General features: G+C 45.6%; 1 protein-coding gene across 6 annotated transcripts in view; it reads left to right on the top strand.

The window, feature by feature from the left end:
* PTPRF (protein tyrosine phosphatase receptor type F) overlaps positions 1–14,316 on the top strand; it is a 393,615-nt gene that overhangs the window by 285,683 nt on the left and 93,616 nt on the right. For 5 of the 6 annotated variants that reach the window (XM_072867821.1, XM_072867824.1, XM_072867825.1 and 2 more), the window contains one exon: positions 14,043–14,153. In XM_072867821.1, the coding sequence (XP_072723922.1) occupies positions 14,043–14,153 (111 nt within the window). Of the gene's footprint in view, positions 1–6,898; positions 7,041–14,042; positions 14,154–14,316 lie in introns of those variants that run through there. The other variant, XM_072867826.1, reaches the window with a different exon arrangement.

The following is a 14,316-nucleotide window of genomic DNA, read 5'->3' as shown; positions in this document are numbered from 1 at the left end:
TTTCTTCAGGCTCCTAGTGCGGAATAAATAGCTAGAGGTAAAGAAGCAGCATGCTTGGGAAAGGTGCTCTCTTCTGACGCTCACAGTTATGTGGGCTGGCAGTGCTCTGGGGGCTTCAGGCGGGGCTTCAGGCAGGTCTTTGAACTTGCATGCAGTCAGATCATGTGCCCAAGGGGGCTCTGAACATCAATTTTAAGAGGTCTGTTGATCTTCTGTCAAGGTACTAGAGAGTTTGTGGTTTAAGACAACCAAGCCGTCATCTTAGGCTCTTTTAACCCCAGAGGACTGGTGTCTTTGTCAGGAGCAAAGACACAGTTTATAAATCTGCCCTGTATCCTACCGTCCCTCATTTACTAATTACATTTATATGTGTGTATATGCATTTTTCTCATTAAACCTTCTGACAGTTAGAATAACTTTTTACATTTAGAGGGCTTTTTTTCCCCTTTCTTCCCAATACATAGATCTTTCCTCCCAAGTAATGCTTAATTCTTCTTCAAGTCCAGCTCTCGGTACTTTTGCCAGTACATGTTGAGCTAATTGCTCTAGAGATGAGAACACAAATAAATACAGGTTTTCATCTCCATTATCACAGATCAAGGCAAAAGCAACGTCTTCTGACTCATGCTGGTTGTAGCAAAATTCTCCCTTGCTCATCTTGCTAATACTTCCCACCTCTTGTGGAGAGGCTGCTTTTCTGCAAATGCAGTGACTCAAGACAACTCCCTGTTCTCCCCCAGGGTGCATAGCTTCAGTCATTGCCTCTCAGTCATTGACACAGGATCTAAGGCCAGCTCTGGGCTGGGAAACCTCCCCAGCATGCTAACTCATTTAAAACCTGTTTGGCTGAACTGATTTTAAAACTGTTCGGACATTGTAGTATTGCAGGTGATGTACATATGAGTTCTGGCAGCAAGGGTTAGTGCTACACCTCTAACCATGTTTTAAAATTAGTTGATGATGTGGCAGAAATCCTCTCAATATAGATCAGATTGTATGGAGGCTTCACAGTTCTTCTGTAAAGATTCTGGGTCACAAGCTCCTGAAGACTTCAAAGCTTGGATCGCAAGCTCCTGAAGACTTCAAAGCAACTCTGATGGTATTCATACTCTCAAAGCTCTTGAATGCTTCCAGTGAGTTTCATAGTTGAGGAATTGTTCTTCCACCTTGCTCTTCAGAAAACTTATGAACAACATGTCAAATTAGAACAAGTAATTATTCTGAATGTTAACATACAGATACCTTTGCCATGTAAGGAAACTCCAGAAATTCAGGGAGTATTGTCATCTTTCATCTAGTAAAGAACCTGGTCTTACGACAAGTATCATTCTCTTTTAATCACCGTCAATTAACTGAGTTATGGAACCGTGCCTTAGACCCTAGCGTGGCTTTCAGGCAATTAAGTGCAAGTAAAGCAAGTATCAGAGAAGGCTCTGCAGGTGACTTCAGTCACTCTCTCAAAAAGTGTAGGTGCCTCTAACAAAGAAACAGTGGGAGCCGGCTCACCAGATCATCTTGCTGCATTTATGCTCTCAGAGTTACCAGGAAGTGTTTTCATTTTAGTCTTGATCCTATAGGTAGAAGCACTACTTATTTGGAAACAAAAGGAACACCCAACATACACAGGACAAACTTGCAAAAAGAGGTGGTACCTGTCCCAGTGAAATAGCAGTGGTGGCTGTATCCCTCTTCACTGGTAATAGCCGGCAGTCAGTACCCTGCAGAAGACATTCAGCTCCTGGCAAGAAACAGCTTTGAGTCCAGACATCAGATGGGCATTGACTTGGGACAAGATGTGTAAGGACAGCCCAAAAGAATGGGGACTGGGGGAGTATTATCCAAAAGGATCAGGAAACCCACACAAGGATGGATGCTGTCTCAGAAAGGACTGACTGGATGAGGATTGAAGCAATATAGCAGCCAACCAGTTGACAGCTGAAGTTTTATGTCCTGGAAGAACCTATACTGTACATCTGGGTCTTGCTGTGTGAGGTGCATGCAGCAGTGGTGGGATCCACAGAGACTCCCTGTTGCAACTGGTGGCAAATAGCCAGTCTTTTCTGTAGTACTTTCACTTCCAAAAATAGTTTTGCCTAAAACTATGTTAGGAAGTAGCTGAAAGCACTGTCAGAGTTCTCTGGGATTCAGTGTTGCACTGCCCTAGTGCCCAGTTGCAGCCAGCAAGAGCCTTGGTTTCTCTGACTGATGTTGCTTTGGAGTGATTTTTTGGTGGTTTAGGTTCCTACAAGGAAGTGGTGTGTTGATAAATCTGGGATGAGTTTGTGTCAGCAGAGTGAAGTCCCTTTTCCGACGGAGCCTCTCCTCCACACTGGGAAATACTGATGCAAATAATCCCATGGGGTTTTCCAGTGTATCATCCTATGTTTTGCCTTGCTTTGGTTGCCTGGTTGTGCGCTTCCAGTACACAGAGGATGTCAGGGTCAGCGTTCATTCCTGACTGAAGTGAATGTACGGGGTGTTATTCAATGTCTGTTATTGTGAAGGGGAAATAAACTCTCTTTCCTTATGAGTGTTTCAAACCTTTCAAACACAAGGAATTGGGTTTGAAGTTTGATCTTGGGGTGCCCCTTGCATAAAGCGGCCTGATGATCACAGGGCACAAGTTGGCCTCAGTAACCATTCAAGTGATGGCACCTCTATCTCTTGATGGACTCTGTTATGTTGGCACTGCGGCCTGTGTGCTGTGATTTCGTCCCTTTGAGGGACACCCTGAAAGGATGACAGCCAGAGATGTATTGTCATATGATGTGAAGGGCGAATGGGAACTTTTATTCCTTCTGGATGAGGAAATTTGGGGTCCAACAGAAAAGCCTTGTGCACTCTCCCTAATGGTGTCCTCGGAGTGAAGAGTGAATGTCTTAACTTTGCAAAGGTGAGAGAGACCCAGAACAAACACTGCGCTAAATACAGCAAGCCTCTGTGCTGCTCCCACAAGGGCTGGCTTACATTTGGAGGCCAGGAGGATTGGGATTTAACACAGGAAAAAGTGAGCCGGTCACACTTACGTTTTAGGGAATCTGCTTCAAGTATGCAGTTGCTCCTAGAGCTCTAGAGCTCCTAGACAATTGCATATTAGGGAAAGGGTTTAGCCTCTACAGGGAGCAGATTTAAAGATTTGCTGCAAATCTTCTCAGTTCTAGGGCAGAACAACAAACCCTATTTCAGCCAGATGAGAAAGAAGGAAGTCCTGTTTTCTGCCCGTTGGGCTTGTGCTCAAAGTCATTGCACCATTCCCGTGGGAAGTGACACACTGTGGTGACGCTTTTCTTAACTCTGAGAATTGTGGAAGGGAACAAGGCGAAGCGGGGGGGGACGGGAGAGGGGAGGCCCTAGACCAAACAGAACAAAAGTATCACTTGGCAAACTTTCCAAACAGGCAAAGAGAAATAACCCTGTTTTCCATGGCTGTGCTATTCCATGCGAGTATCTCTGGGTATAACTGTTCTGCCGAGAGTAGCGGTAGTTACTGAGATAGATAAATAAGCAGCAGATTTATTACTGCAAGAGAGAGATTACCCACAACTTCAGTCACTGCAAGATCTTTCCTGATGCTTCAGTCATCTGTGGATAGAAAGCGTCAGAAAATATAACCAGACATAAAGTTAAAATGGGGTAATGTCATCTTGGCAGAGGAAAATGCTAAAATGAGTAGTTTGAATTGCTGCTCCTGCTTAGAGAAAGGACTCTGCCTAAAGGAAGGGTAGTTAGGAAGGAAAAAGAATAAATATTGTAATTACTTTTTAAGAGGCAAGTTAAACGTGCTTAAAATATGCCTTCTTTGTATTTACAGAAATTCTTTTCTGTCTTTCTTTCCCATTGGGTGATCATTGTTGTGGATAATGGAATGAGCTGTAAATCTGAGATACACGACACTCTTGTATGCATACTGGTATTTATTAATCAATACACTGAACATGATTTGACACACTGTGTCCTGTTTAACCCTGTTTTTCTGTCTGTTTAAACTCCTCAGTTTTCTTTGGTAAGTGCTTGGTATTCAGATCCTACAAATCTGCATAAAACCAACACATACCATGAACTGCCTACAGATTCGATCTGCATGAATCTCTCCCTTATACTAACAGCCTTCATATGTGCAAAATAAGACCAAGGGGACAAAAGTGGGGATTAGAAGAGTTCCCTGCCAATTTGCCCAGCTGGAGCATCTCCCCTTCAATCATGCTTCGTTATTGATTGTACGCTGAACTCAAGACACTGACCAGTGGATCCTCCACTTCCTAAACACATTGACCTCATAAAAACAACCTTTACAGATCATTGCAACAGGATAACTTAACCTCACTCCCAGAGAAGCCCTCCTTATAAGATACTCTTCATTATAGCATGTAAAATTATCTCTGGTGCCTTATAAAGAGGGTAGGGATTCCTTTCTCCAGCTAACATCCAAATCAGGCAGGAACGACAGAGGTCTGGCTAGCGTGCCATTGTTACATTACCAGAAACTACTTCGTGTCGAACTATTTCTGCATGTAAAGTTAATTCTGCATGACACCAATTTCTTTGCTGGAGGGAACCTGATGCAAGGGTTATGCGAATGTGAAGAATGGCTCAAAACTGATTTGTTACGCTCTTCCCTTAGTTTAATTTCTTTAAGCGAGCAGATTTTGTCCCACTGGTCATTCTAACCTCAAAGCAAAATTGCACCTAGTGCCCGCAACCATGCGCTTTCCACCCCTCCTGCCCAGCACACTCACGGTGACACAGCCCCCAGGACACCCCCTCCTTGTTCTGTATGAGGAATGAAGGGGCACTGCACCATCTTCCCAACGTGTCCTCCATCTCAACTGCTTGAACAGTGGTGTGGGTGAATGCAAGTGGTGAGGCCAGCCAGCAACGCCACCTCGGCAGCTTAGTTTGGCCCCCATTCATGAGGGTGGTGGCTTTGATGGCAAGATGCAGGGCTGGATGCTGCACTCCTGGAAGCGATGAGCTTTACTAACCTCCTGAGAGTGTCACTCTGACTTTTATTGCACATCAGTTCCTTTTTGTTTATTCCTGTCGCGCTAATACAAATTCTAGCTTTAAAAAAACTTTCTGCTTTTTAGTTATAATTTTCTTCCTTTCCTCTTTGTACTAATGCTTCTCTCTAATCTTATTTGCATTCAAATTACCTCACCAGGTGGTACACCGATCAGAGGTAAGAATGCTGAAATGTGCCTCCAGTTGTCACGTCACTCCATCTCCTGTCTGCCTTGTCCCTTCTCCTCCGGTGTTTCTCATCTCCAGCTTTTACTCTCAGCCCTAACTCTGCCAGCGCTCTTGCTCATCTGCACTCTCCCACTAGTGTGTTTATTTTGGTTGGTTTTTAGCGTGATTTCTTGTAGACTCATCCATTGCGATTTTGCACTGTTGAAAGGGGGTTATTCAACGGAAAGTTTGCAAACTGGAAAATGGTCCCTGGCCTCCGCCGTGGGAGGGTTGACGTCTCCGGCAAGTCTCTGAACTTCCTGTGCAGTTGTGGCCTCTGAGGTTTTGTGTCTAGGGGGTTTTAGATGGATTGCTTTGGTGTAGGTGTAAGGAGGTAACATTTTCACAAGAGAACAGTCAAATTCCTTTCTGCTGCTGCTGACAGGCATGAAACTCTAATCAGAAGGAGATAAATTCTTGAAAGTTTGAGCAAATCTGGCTCTGGGATAAGGAGCACCTTTGTTTGCGTTCCTCATGTTTGCCTTTCAAGTGTGCTAACCCTCTAATGTGGCATCAGAGTGGAGAACCGCTGCCCCAGCCCCCCCTTTCTGAGCCAGACATGCCGATGTTGCTTTGCAGCACAAAGATTTGTTTTAAATAGATGAATCAGAAGCACATCTGGCTGCTTTAAGCCTTCATTAATTAAACCCACCCCTGGTTTGACAGCCCAGTGTGTGCAGTCTCTGGCTAGTTTTCACAACCTGTATGCACCAGTAATGACTTTCCAATTGGAGTGTTGTCTTTTCTAGCCTAAAGACTCAAAGCTGTCCCTTTAGATTAACTTTAGTGTGTTAATCAGTGTTACGTGCTAAGGCCCTTCTGAATTCTCTTGTGATTTTGGTTACCCCTGTTGACTGACCCCTGGATTTCTCGACAGAATGACTACCACCTACAAATCAACACGACCTCATTTGTTCAGTTTTCCCCCTTCTCCCCTTTCCTCCCCCTTTTCCCTGAATCACTGCTGGAAGTTAATAATCTGACTCTTTGGAACTGGTTCTGTTGCTGGGGGTTAATGTTTTCAGCTCCCGTTAAGTGATTTTAGAGTAAATGTGAATTGCCGTTTGATGCGTATTTGCATTAAGTTGCCTCTGTAGCAAATCTGGGTCAGGGAAAAAGACTGCAAACCTTATTTTGATAAGAATGGGCTTATATATCTGTCATTCCTCCCTTTGGAACACTGGAGATTGACAGCTGTGATGTTACAAGCTCCTTAAACTATTGCTTCATCTCCTATTTCTACTGCAAATCCTAAAATGAAATGACAGATTGAATGCTAACTAGCCGAGCGCTCTGAGCTCCCAGCCGTGCACGCCGAGCACACAGCCATCCCGGGACCTCCCCGCACGCTCACTGCGCGCCCGCCCTGTCTGATGACATTAGTGACTCAGCACCAGAACCGCGTGGATGCTCCATACGTCCTGCTTGGGAACCGAACGCATCTCTGTGAAAAGAACCATCCATCTCATAAAACATAAGTTCCCCGCACCCCCACCCCCCCTTCCCACCCCCGTTCGAATCCCTATGAGGTATTTTAAGAATGTTCTTGGCATATTTAAAATATATGTGTCCTGTTTGAATGTCAAAGATGACATTTCTGTGAGAGCAAACAGAAGCCACGTGCTGCTCTCTGGCTTCTCCCAGAGGATTTCTGTCAGCCTAATGCCTTTTATTTAAAACGGAGGTCATTGAATTTCTAAAGATAACGACAGATTAGATGAAAGTGCTTTTATGATGGTGAGGTTGTGTCCATGTAGAAGTGACTGTTCTGCCATGTTCTATACCCAGCTGCACTCTTGTTCCTCATTAAGGTAAGTTTGATGCTTTGGAATCCATTAATTTGGTCTGAAAGGAAGGGTGAACTAATGACTCTTAATGAACCCTTTTGGTAATAATGTTTGGGGGAGGAAGGGGAGGTTTTGGGTTGATTTAATTGCTGCTGTGGCTGTGTCGCTAGGAGTTGTGTGTCTGGAGTACTTGGGAGGTTTGAGCATTACCCAAGGCCTTTGTGCTGGAGCAGTGGAGAACCCACTCGCAGCGAGCAGTGTGTGGTTAGCAAGAAGAGGACCTGAGAAATTCTACCATGCACCCCTCCAAACAGGAGGAGATTTTTCTCTCTGAACACGTCATTTGACCTTACCGCCACATACTTGGTCCTTTCTGTCCAAGACATCTCTGGCTTCCCTGAAATGGGAGGAGCTCCCATCTATAATTCAGAATCTCAGTTTGTAGCTTCACTCTCTACCCCTCCGGGACTGCCCCAGATAGTAATTTAATCTTGAAATCCCGATTTGTTCATCAGAAAGACATGGAGCTGGCAGATTCCCATCAGATTAGGCAATAGCTAGCTTCTTGAGGTGACCCACAGATAGTATCAGCAAATCCATGTTTAAGCAAGTTCTGCCCCATTCTTATTTTCAAAGTAGAATATAAGATGTTCATTTCCAGCATTTCTCTGGAATTGAACTCGCTCAACCTTTTGTGAAACCTGGCTGCGTTTTTCTGCCCCGGGCTGTAAGAGAGGGCAGAGCACTGTTGTGTTTCTGGTGGGTGCTGGACTGAACAGGCATTAGATCGGATGCACATGAGGAGGTAGAGAAATATCATCATCTCAGGCATTGTCCCTCTCCAGTCAGATTTATTTGTTACTTTTCTGTCACCACAGGAAATATCTGAGGTTCCTATACATAAGAGTATTTCTTCCCTGCAGACGTCAGCGTAGCAGAGGTCTGTCTGAATTAACTTTAGATCAGCTCACTTGGGTGTCAGAAGCTGTCTCTCTGAGAAGCCAGGTGAACACCCGCACCAACTTCTGTATAGCTGCAGCTAAACCTTTTCCAGTCCCGAGCGACCTGGTTTAAATATAGCTCCAGTATTTCGATGCTATCCTGTGAGCTGGAGCGTAAAGCTATCCAAAGAGATTAGAGGAAGCTAAAAGAATTTTGCTGTCTCTTTTTGAGCATGTGTTTGTACATTTGATTGCACTTTGTATATGATAGGATTTTTTTCCAGTTTCTTGAGTTTTTTCAGTCACCAAAAAAAGCGAAAGGAAAATAGTTTTAAAATTAGAAGATATGCTTGCAAGAGCAGACAGTGTCAGGGGGAGGTTGGGTGGGGTAGTGCCTGGAAATGCTTGTAATACCATGTTTCTTACTGTCGGGATTCAGATTGACTCATGTCCCTTTAGAAGCACACAGAAGCGTTATTGTGCATTTGACAGTGCTGTAGTTTTCTGCTTCTGACACAGAGTCTCTTGAGATTTCCTGTACCTACTGGTGAGAGATCAGAGCATCCTGAAACTCCGCTGTCTAAGAGGAGATCTCGTGCTGCCGAGCACATTGGGTCTCCTCTCCTCCCTCTCTGCCCGAGTCCAGCTCAGTGGCAGCGGTTGGGTGCTATCAGCAGCTGCCCGTGGTGCACAGGAGAGTGATTTCTCAGCAGCGCTGCCATCCAGAACAGGCCCCTTGCATGCCAATCACCGGCCTCTCGAGCATAATGACCATAATGAACACTAACAGTGAAAATATATTTGTAGTTATCTTGTTTTGCATAATTGCCAGTGCTGATGGCTGGTGAAGGCTAGGTGCAATCCTCTGTAACAGCTGGGAGGTGCTGCTGTTATAAATTGCAAAAAATAATGAATATGGGAAACGCTTATTTTCATTATTAGGGACTCCTGCGTGATTTTGGTGTCTTTCAGTTTTTCACAGCTCCCACGGCAAGAGTTAGTTATCTTGGGCAGCAGCCAGGGTGTCAAACTCCAGCCCCCTTGTTGTCAAGGCTTCACAGTGTCTCTTTCCCCACCATATTCAGACTTATGGCTCTTTGTTTGGTCTGGGCTTGCCTCTGACCCTGCTCCACAGCTCCCCGGATTTTATTAGGAGGATTCTCCTCTGGGAGGGAATTTTTCACAGAAGGGGGATTGGGACCCACACCTGAGCACTGGCTGAAGGGGTGGCTAAGAATAGTGCTTCAGGAAAAGTCAGGAGGTGTTTCTGTGGAGGAAGCTGGTGAGAGGCAGAGGGAAAGAGAAGGGAGGCATCTGGAGTAGCCACGTGCTCTAGTGTGCAGGGCGAGCAAAATTTACCTGTTCCCTGAGAGGAAGGGCCCTGGTCAGGTAGCTGGGTTTATTAACACCTGCGTTGCAAATCCTTTCCTTAGATGAGTGCTGTGACTGAAGCCTGGTTCCCCTGACTCCTGGGTACTTAGGGGAGCATTTCATTCCATGTCTAATTTTATAACCAGGGCAAAAGGTCAGTCCCCACCTCTGAGCTGGGGGGCTGAGGCTGTGAATGCCCTGCTAGAGAAATGGAGCTGCTCCCACTGCTGGGGATGGAGCTCCAACCTCAGTAGATACAGAACAGTGTTGCCCCAAGAGCTGCCGTGTTTAACTCCGTGTGGTGCTGTCTGGGAGAAGAGAGCACAAGCATCCGATGAGCTATGGAGCAGGATTTCAGAGAGATCAATTTGTATGGCAGCTCAGAGCTTTTTACATTTGGTTTGTCACCTAGAGGAGAGAGTGACAAGCCCCCGTGGCACAAGAGTACCCAGCGCTGCCAAGAAGTGGCCCTTATCAGGATCTGCCTTCCCCATGCTCTGTGCAGTGCACTTTTTAAATGCTTCTTTTAACCACTGTCACTGCAACTAATGATTCCGCCTGAGCACAAGTATATTTGAATAGATAAGTATCTTGGAGAGCTGCTAACGGGGCTGCTGTCTGTGCCCGAGTTTAAAGAGCAAAAGAAAAAGCTAGGAGAGGAGGAAAGGGACTAGCAAGGAGATACCAGCACAGAGTAAAGAACCCATAAGGGATGCTTGTCAGTCAGCGGGGCCGTCTCCTGCCCTCACCCCCAGAAAGCTCTGCCTTGTCACCATTCTCCCTGGCACTGGAGAGCAGCCAGGGGTTTTTCTCAGGAGCTGTCAGCTCTCTGATAAGCTGAGATGTGTTATCGGGAACAGATCTGAGCCGCAAGCAAGACTGACATGACATCGCAGCATGGTGAGGAATGGCTGCCCCTCTTCTGCTGGAGCCCTGCTGTGGTTCAGGGTGCTTAGGAGGCAGCGGAGGTTGAGTGGTGCTCAGCAGGGAGAGATTTCGCTCTGATCCGCACGTACCACTGCAGAGCCCCACGAGCTCCCAAACAAGTTGTTCACTGCTCTTCTCTGTTCACATACGCACGTCCCGATGGTAGATGGTCCTCATGTATCCACTGAAGCTGTGCTATCTGATTGCACATCAGGACTCAGCCGTGCAAACGAGACCAAGGCACCTGGCACTGGAGCACTTGAGGAGTCCATACGAAAAGTCTGCAGTAACATCCTGTCTGACCAAGACCTTACTCAGCAACTTGCACAACATAAATGCCAAAGTAATGAATAAAAGTAAATCAGCCTTCCTAGCCCTGGTTTGCAGAGGCACAGAAGATTATAAGATGAGATGTTGACAGGGCTAGGAATAGAAATCGGGTCCTTTGCACTTGTCGAAGCAAAGAATTCAGTGCACTTTTGAGGGTCTTTGGATGCAGCTTCCATGAAATTCAGGGAAAGGAGCTACTCGGGACTCAGTTCTTCCTTTCCTGTAGCTCCTTGTATCCTGTCCAGCCTAGACTTGAATGCTCCAAGAGATGAAGCTATTGCCTTTCTCTGGGATGACTGAAGTAGGGCCTGGAGCATTTTACACTTAGGGAGTTTTTCCCAAGGCTCAGATGCATTTATGTCTCCAGCTTTCTGATCCCAGCAGTGTCTGAGTTTCTTAACTTTATTCATAAACCTCTGTACTCTGAGATACACTACACTTTCCTGTATCCATCACATAGTTGTAGGTTGTCCTTCAAGAAAACCCCTATAGTCCCACTGACTGCCATCAGTTCACCATGATCCTTCCACTTTCTGCTAGCTGTCAGCTGTACTGCAGGATCTGTACGTTTGCCTAATGATGATTTATTGCAGTAACTGATTTCTTTCTGGTTCAGTTGAGAGGTTTATGTTAACTTCCTTCTGCTTTCTGGGTTCTCTCTTGCTCCTGACTTGCCATAGTTTGAATAGTCATGCCAACCAAGACAAAACCAGAATCCCTTGCCCAGTGTCCCTTGAGCAGTTTGTAGGCAGCTGCTGACACATGTTATATGTTTATAGTATGATTCTAGAAATCAGGCCGTGCTGGCTGCAGAACTGACAGGCAATAATAGCATGTAATCTGAAACTCCCCTCTGCCCTTGTTTTCTTCATCCTCTTATGTTTTCTTCGTCTCTCTCCAGCACTGATGTTGAGGTCCCTAGAGGTAAAAAATAGTTTGACTAACGAACATTTAAGAGGCATGGTGATCACAAGTATAAAGGGTATAAATACCAGTGATACGTATTAAATGGCTAAAAGGGGCATATAAAAAGGCATGTGTTCATGGCAGAATTATCTAGGGATCTTACTTTTTTCTAGGCAGACACCACTGCCTGTCACCTGAGGCTGGCTCTGCTTTCAGCCCAGCCAGCTGATGAGGGCTACAGGCTAAATCAGAGACAGGCTCTTCCTCAGGGTGATGACATCCACTCTGTTTTGTTTTGGTTTGGTTTTTTTTAAGTTTGGGTATGTTTTGCAGCAAACAGCTTTTCCCAGCCAAGCCTGATGCAAGCACTCAGAATGAACTCTGCAGCACATGCGTGCCCACAGAGTAATGAGCAGAAATTAAGAAGGGTACAATATATGGTGAGTTCCAGGAAAATCTTCCTGACAGAGAGCATAACCAGGCTGTGGCATCAATTCCTTGAGGAAGTGGTGAAAGACCTATCACTCGGCACATTCAAAATGGGATTGGACAAGAACACAAGTACATTTACAACAGGGAGCAATCCTGCCCTGGCCCCCAGGGATGCACAAGATAACCTAATAGGTCTTTTCCATTTCTAGATTCTCTGTGTCTTGTCAATGCTGGGAAGCTTCCTCCTGCTCTGCTGCCTGTCATGCTGCTGTCTGCTTGAAGATGTTTTTCCCAGGCAGCACACAGAAATTCAACGTTCTCCCTGAATTAAGCAGCAGTGCTCTGTAGGCTTTGGCCTGTGGGTGTCCAGAGAGTGCCATGCCTAGGGAAAGCTGGCAGCTCCTTTTGCTAGTAGGTAGAAAGACTTCTGCAAACAAGCTTTCTCTGTCTAGCTGAAGCCTCATTTCCAGCACTAATGCAACAATAGGGAGGGCTCTGTACATCATTTTTATTATATGGCAGAACCCAGGGAAGTTCATTTTTCCCCATGACATATAGACTTATGCTACAGTCTCAATTTATCCTTCTAAATAATGTAGGTGGCAATGGTTGATTCACATTAGTTTTTCTTCTGTTCTGATGATATGAAAAACTGAGTTTGACCTCTGCAGCTTGAACCAGCAAGAAGGGAGAAGGCAATTTCACCAGCTATTCTCAGTGCCACTCTCAGTGGTCGTTTTGAACCGTGGCAGGCAGAAATGAGTTCAGATCCTTACAAGCAAAGGGGTTAATGTTTTCTTTTAGTTCAGTATATGGTTTGTGAGCAGAGTTCCCTTCTTGCAGACAATCCTAACCAGCAGAATCTGAGCACTTGGCGGCACTTTAAAAATTATTCCCATGTTGCCTGGGGGAAGCAGGCTGAGCACCAGCCGCTTCAGTGTCTGGCCAATGGCCGTTCGCTCCTGCTGTGCCAGCTTGCTGTCATATGCATCCTGCTTCTTTCTTTCTCTGCATCTCCATCTTTTAGTCTGCATATGGGGCCCAGTTAGGGGAGTTTAGATGTGACCATCATTAGTTTTGCAGTCGTCTGTGCTAGGCAAGAAGTTGGATGAAAGACCAGCCTCCCAGGCTGAGCGGTGCTGGACACCAGTGGAATAGGCTGAGCAGATGAGAGAAAACCACCTTAGACCGGCGCTTACTTCCCCGTGTAAATTGCTATTCTGTGTGCTCTGACAATTATTGCAATTATTTAGATGTACCCCTCATGCATCTGGCATTTTGGGGACGGAATCAGATCATGTCCTGAGGAATCTTCAGTCTGGGCTAAGCAACCATTCCTGAGCCAAGGCTGGAGGAGCAGGCACTGCCGGGACAAAGGGAGGGTGGCTTTCACGCGAGCCCCGTGCGGCAAAATGGATGTGTTGCATTGGTGTACATCTTTGATGTCTCAGGCTGAGTTTCTACTCTTTTTATATCGCGTATAATGAAATCTGGAAGGACAAGGAGATCACTGACATGGAGAAAGCTGACAAAAGGCGAAATGTTTTGTCAAAAGGGGATGTCTGTTAGAAGGAGGGGTGGTGAGAAGGTGGAAGGGAGGGGTGGTTGGAAGGTGAGGTGGGAGAGATGGGACTCTGCCAGTTTCTGCAGGAAGGTTGCAATTTGTTGAGCGTTTGCTAGGCTTTTTGTGCATCAGATAAGAAACAACTACAGTTAGTGTGCTTTGTGCTTGGCTGTTTTGATTAAAGGCTTATTAAAGGTCCTTTTATTAGGCAGGAGTCCCATACAAAGCTGTAATTAATATGTGTGTATGTGTATGTTTTTTTCCTTTATTGAAGCAATGAATATAAGTGGTTGGGGCAGTTGGAAATACATCAGTAACTGGTTCCCTGTACACTAAAAAAATAACAATAATCAATTTCACATGCTTCTAACAGCAGACTGGGTACCTTTTGGCTGCGTGCTGGTACCCTGTGGGTCCAGGGAACAACATCACGATATATTTATCCAGGAAGATACTTTAAAAGCATGGGGCATGGCCTTCTTTTTCTGAGGCTGGCTGTTCGATTACCAGATTTGCCATAACCTGAATTGCTTGTGTCATCTTGTTTGTGTACAGGAGCTCTGCAAATAGAGAACAGCGAGGAGTCAGACCAAGGCAAATATGAATGTGTTGCAACCAACAGCGCAGGAACCCGCTACTCTGCCCCAGCTAACCTTTACGTTCGAGGTAAGAGCAGCTTCCACCCAAGGGGGTCACTCTCCTCCTGCCCAAAAGGCTCCATGGCTTTCAGTGAAGGAGTGTGTTCCCTGTCTTAGTGCCCTGATCACACTTTGGGGTTTGTGTGATGTGGCCTTTTGCTCAAAAACCAGCAAGATCTTTGATCCATGTT

Source organism: Ciconia boyciana, chromosome 7 (assembly GCF_034638445.1).
Source record: "Ciconia boyciana chromosome 7, ASM3463844v1, whole genome shotgun sequence".
Taxonomy (NCBI): Eukaryota; Metazoa; Chordata; class Aves; order Ciconiiformes; family Ciconiidae; genus Ciconia; species Ciconia boyciana.
The sequence above is the reverse complement of the archived record's forward strand: the minus strand, read 5'-3'. Positions and strand labels throughout refer to the sequence as shown.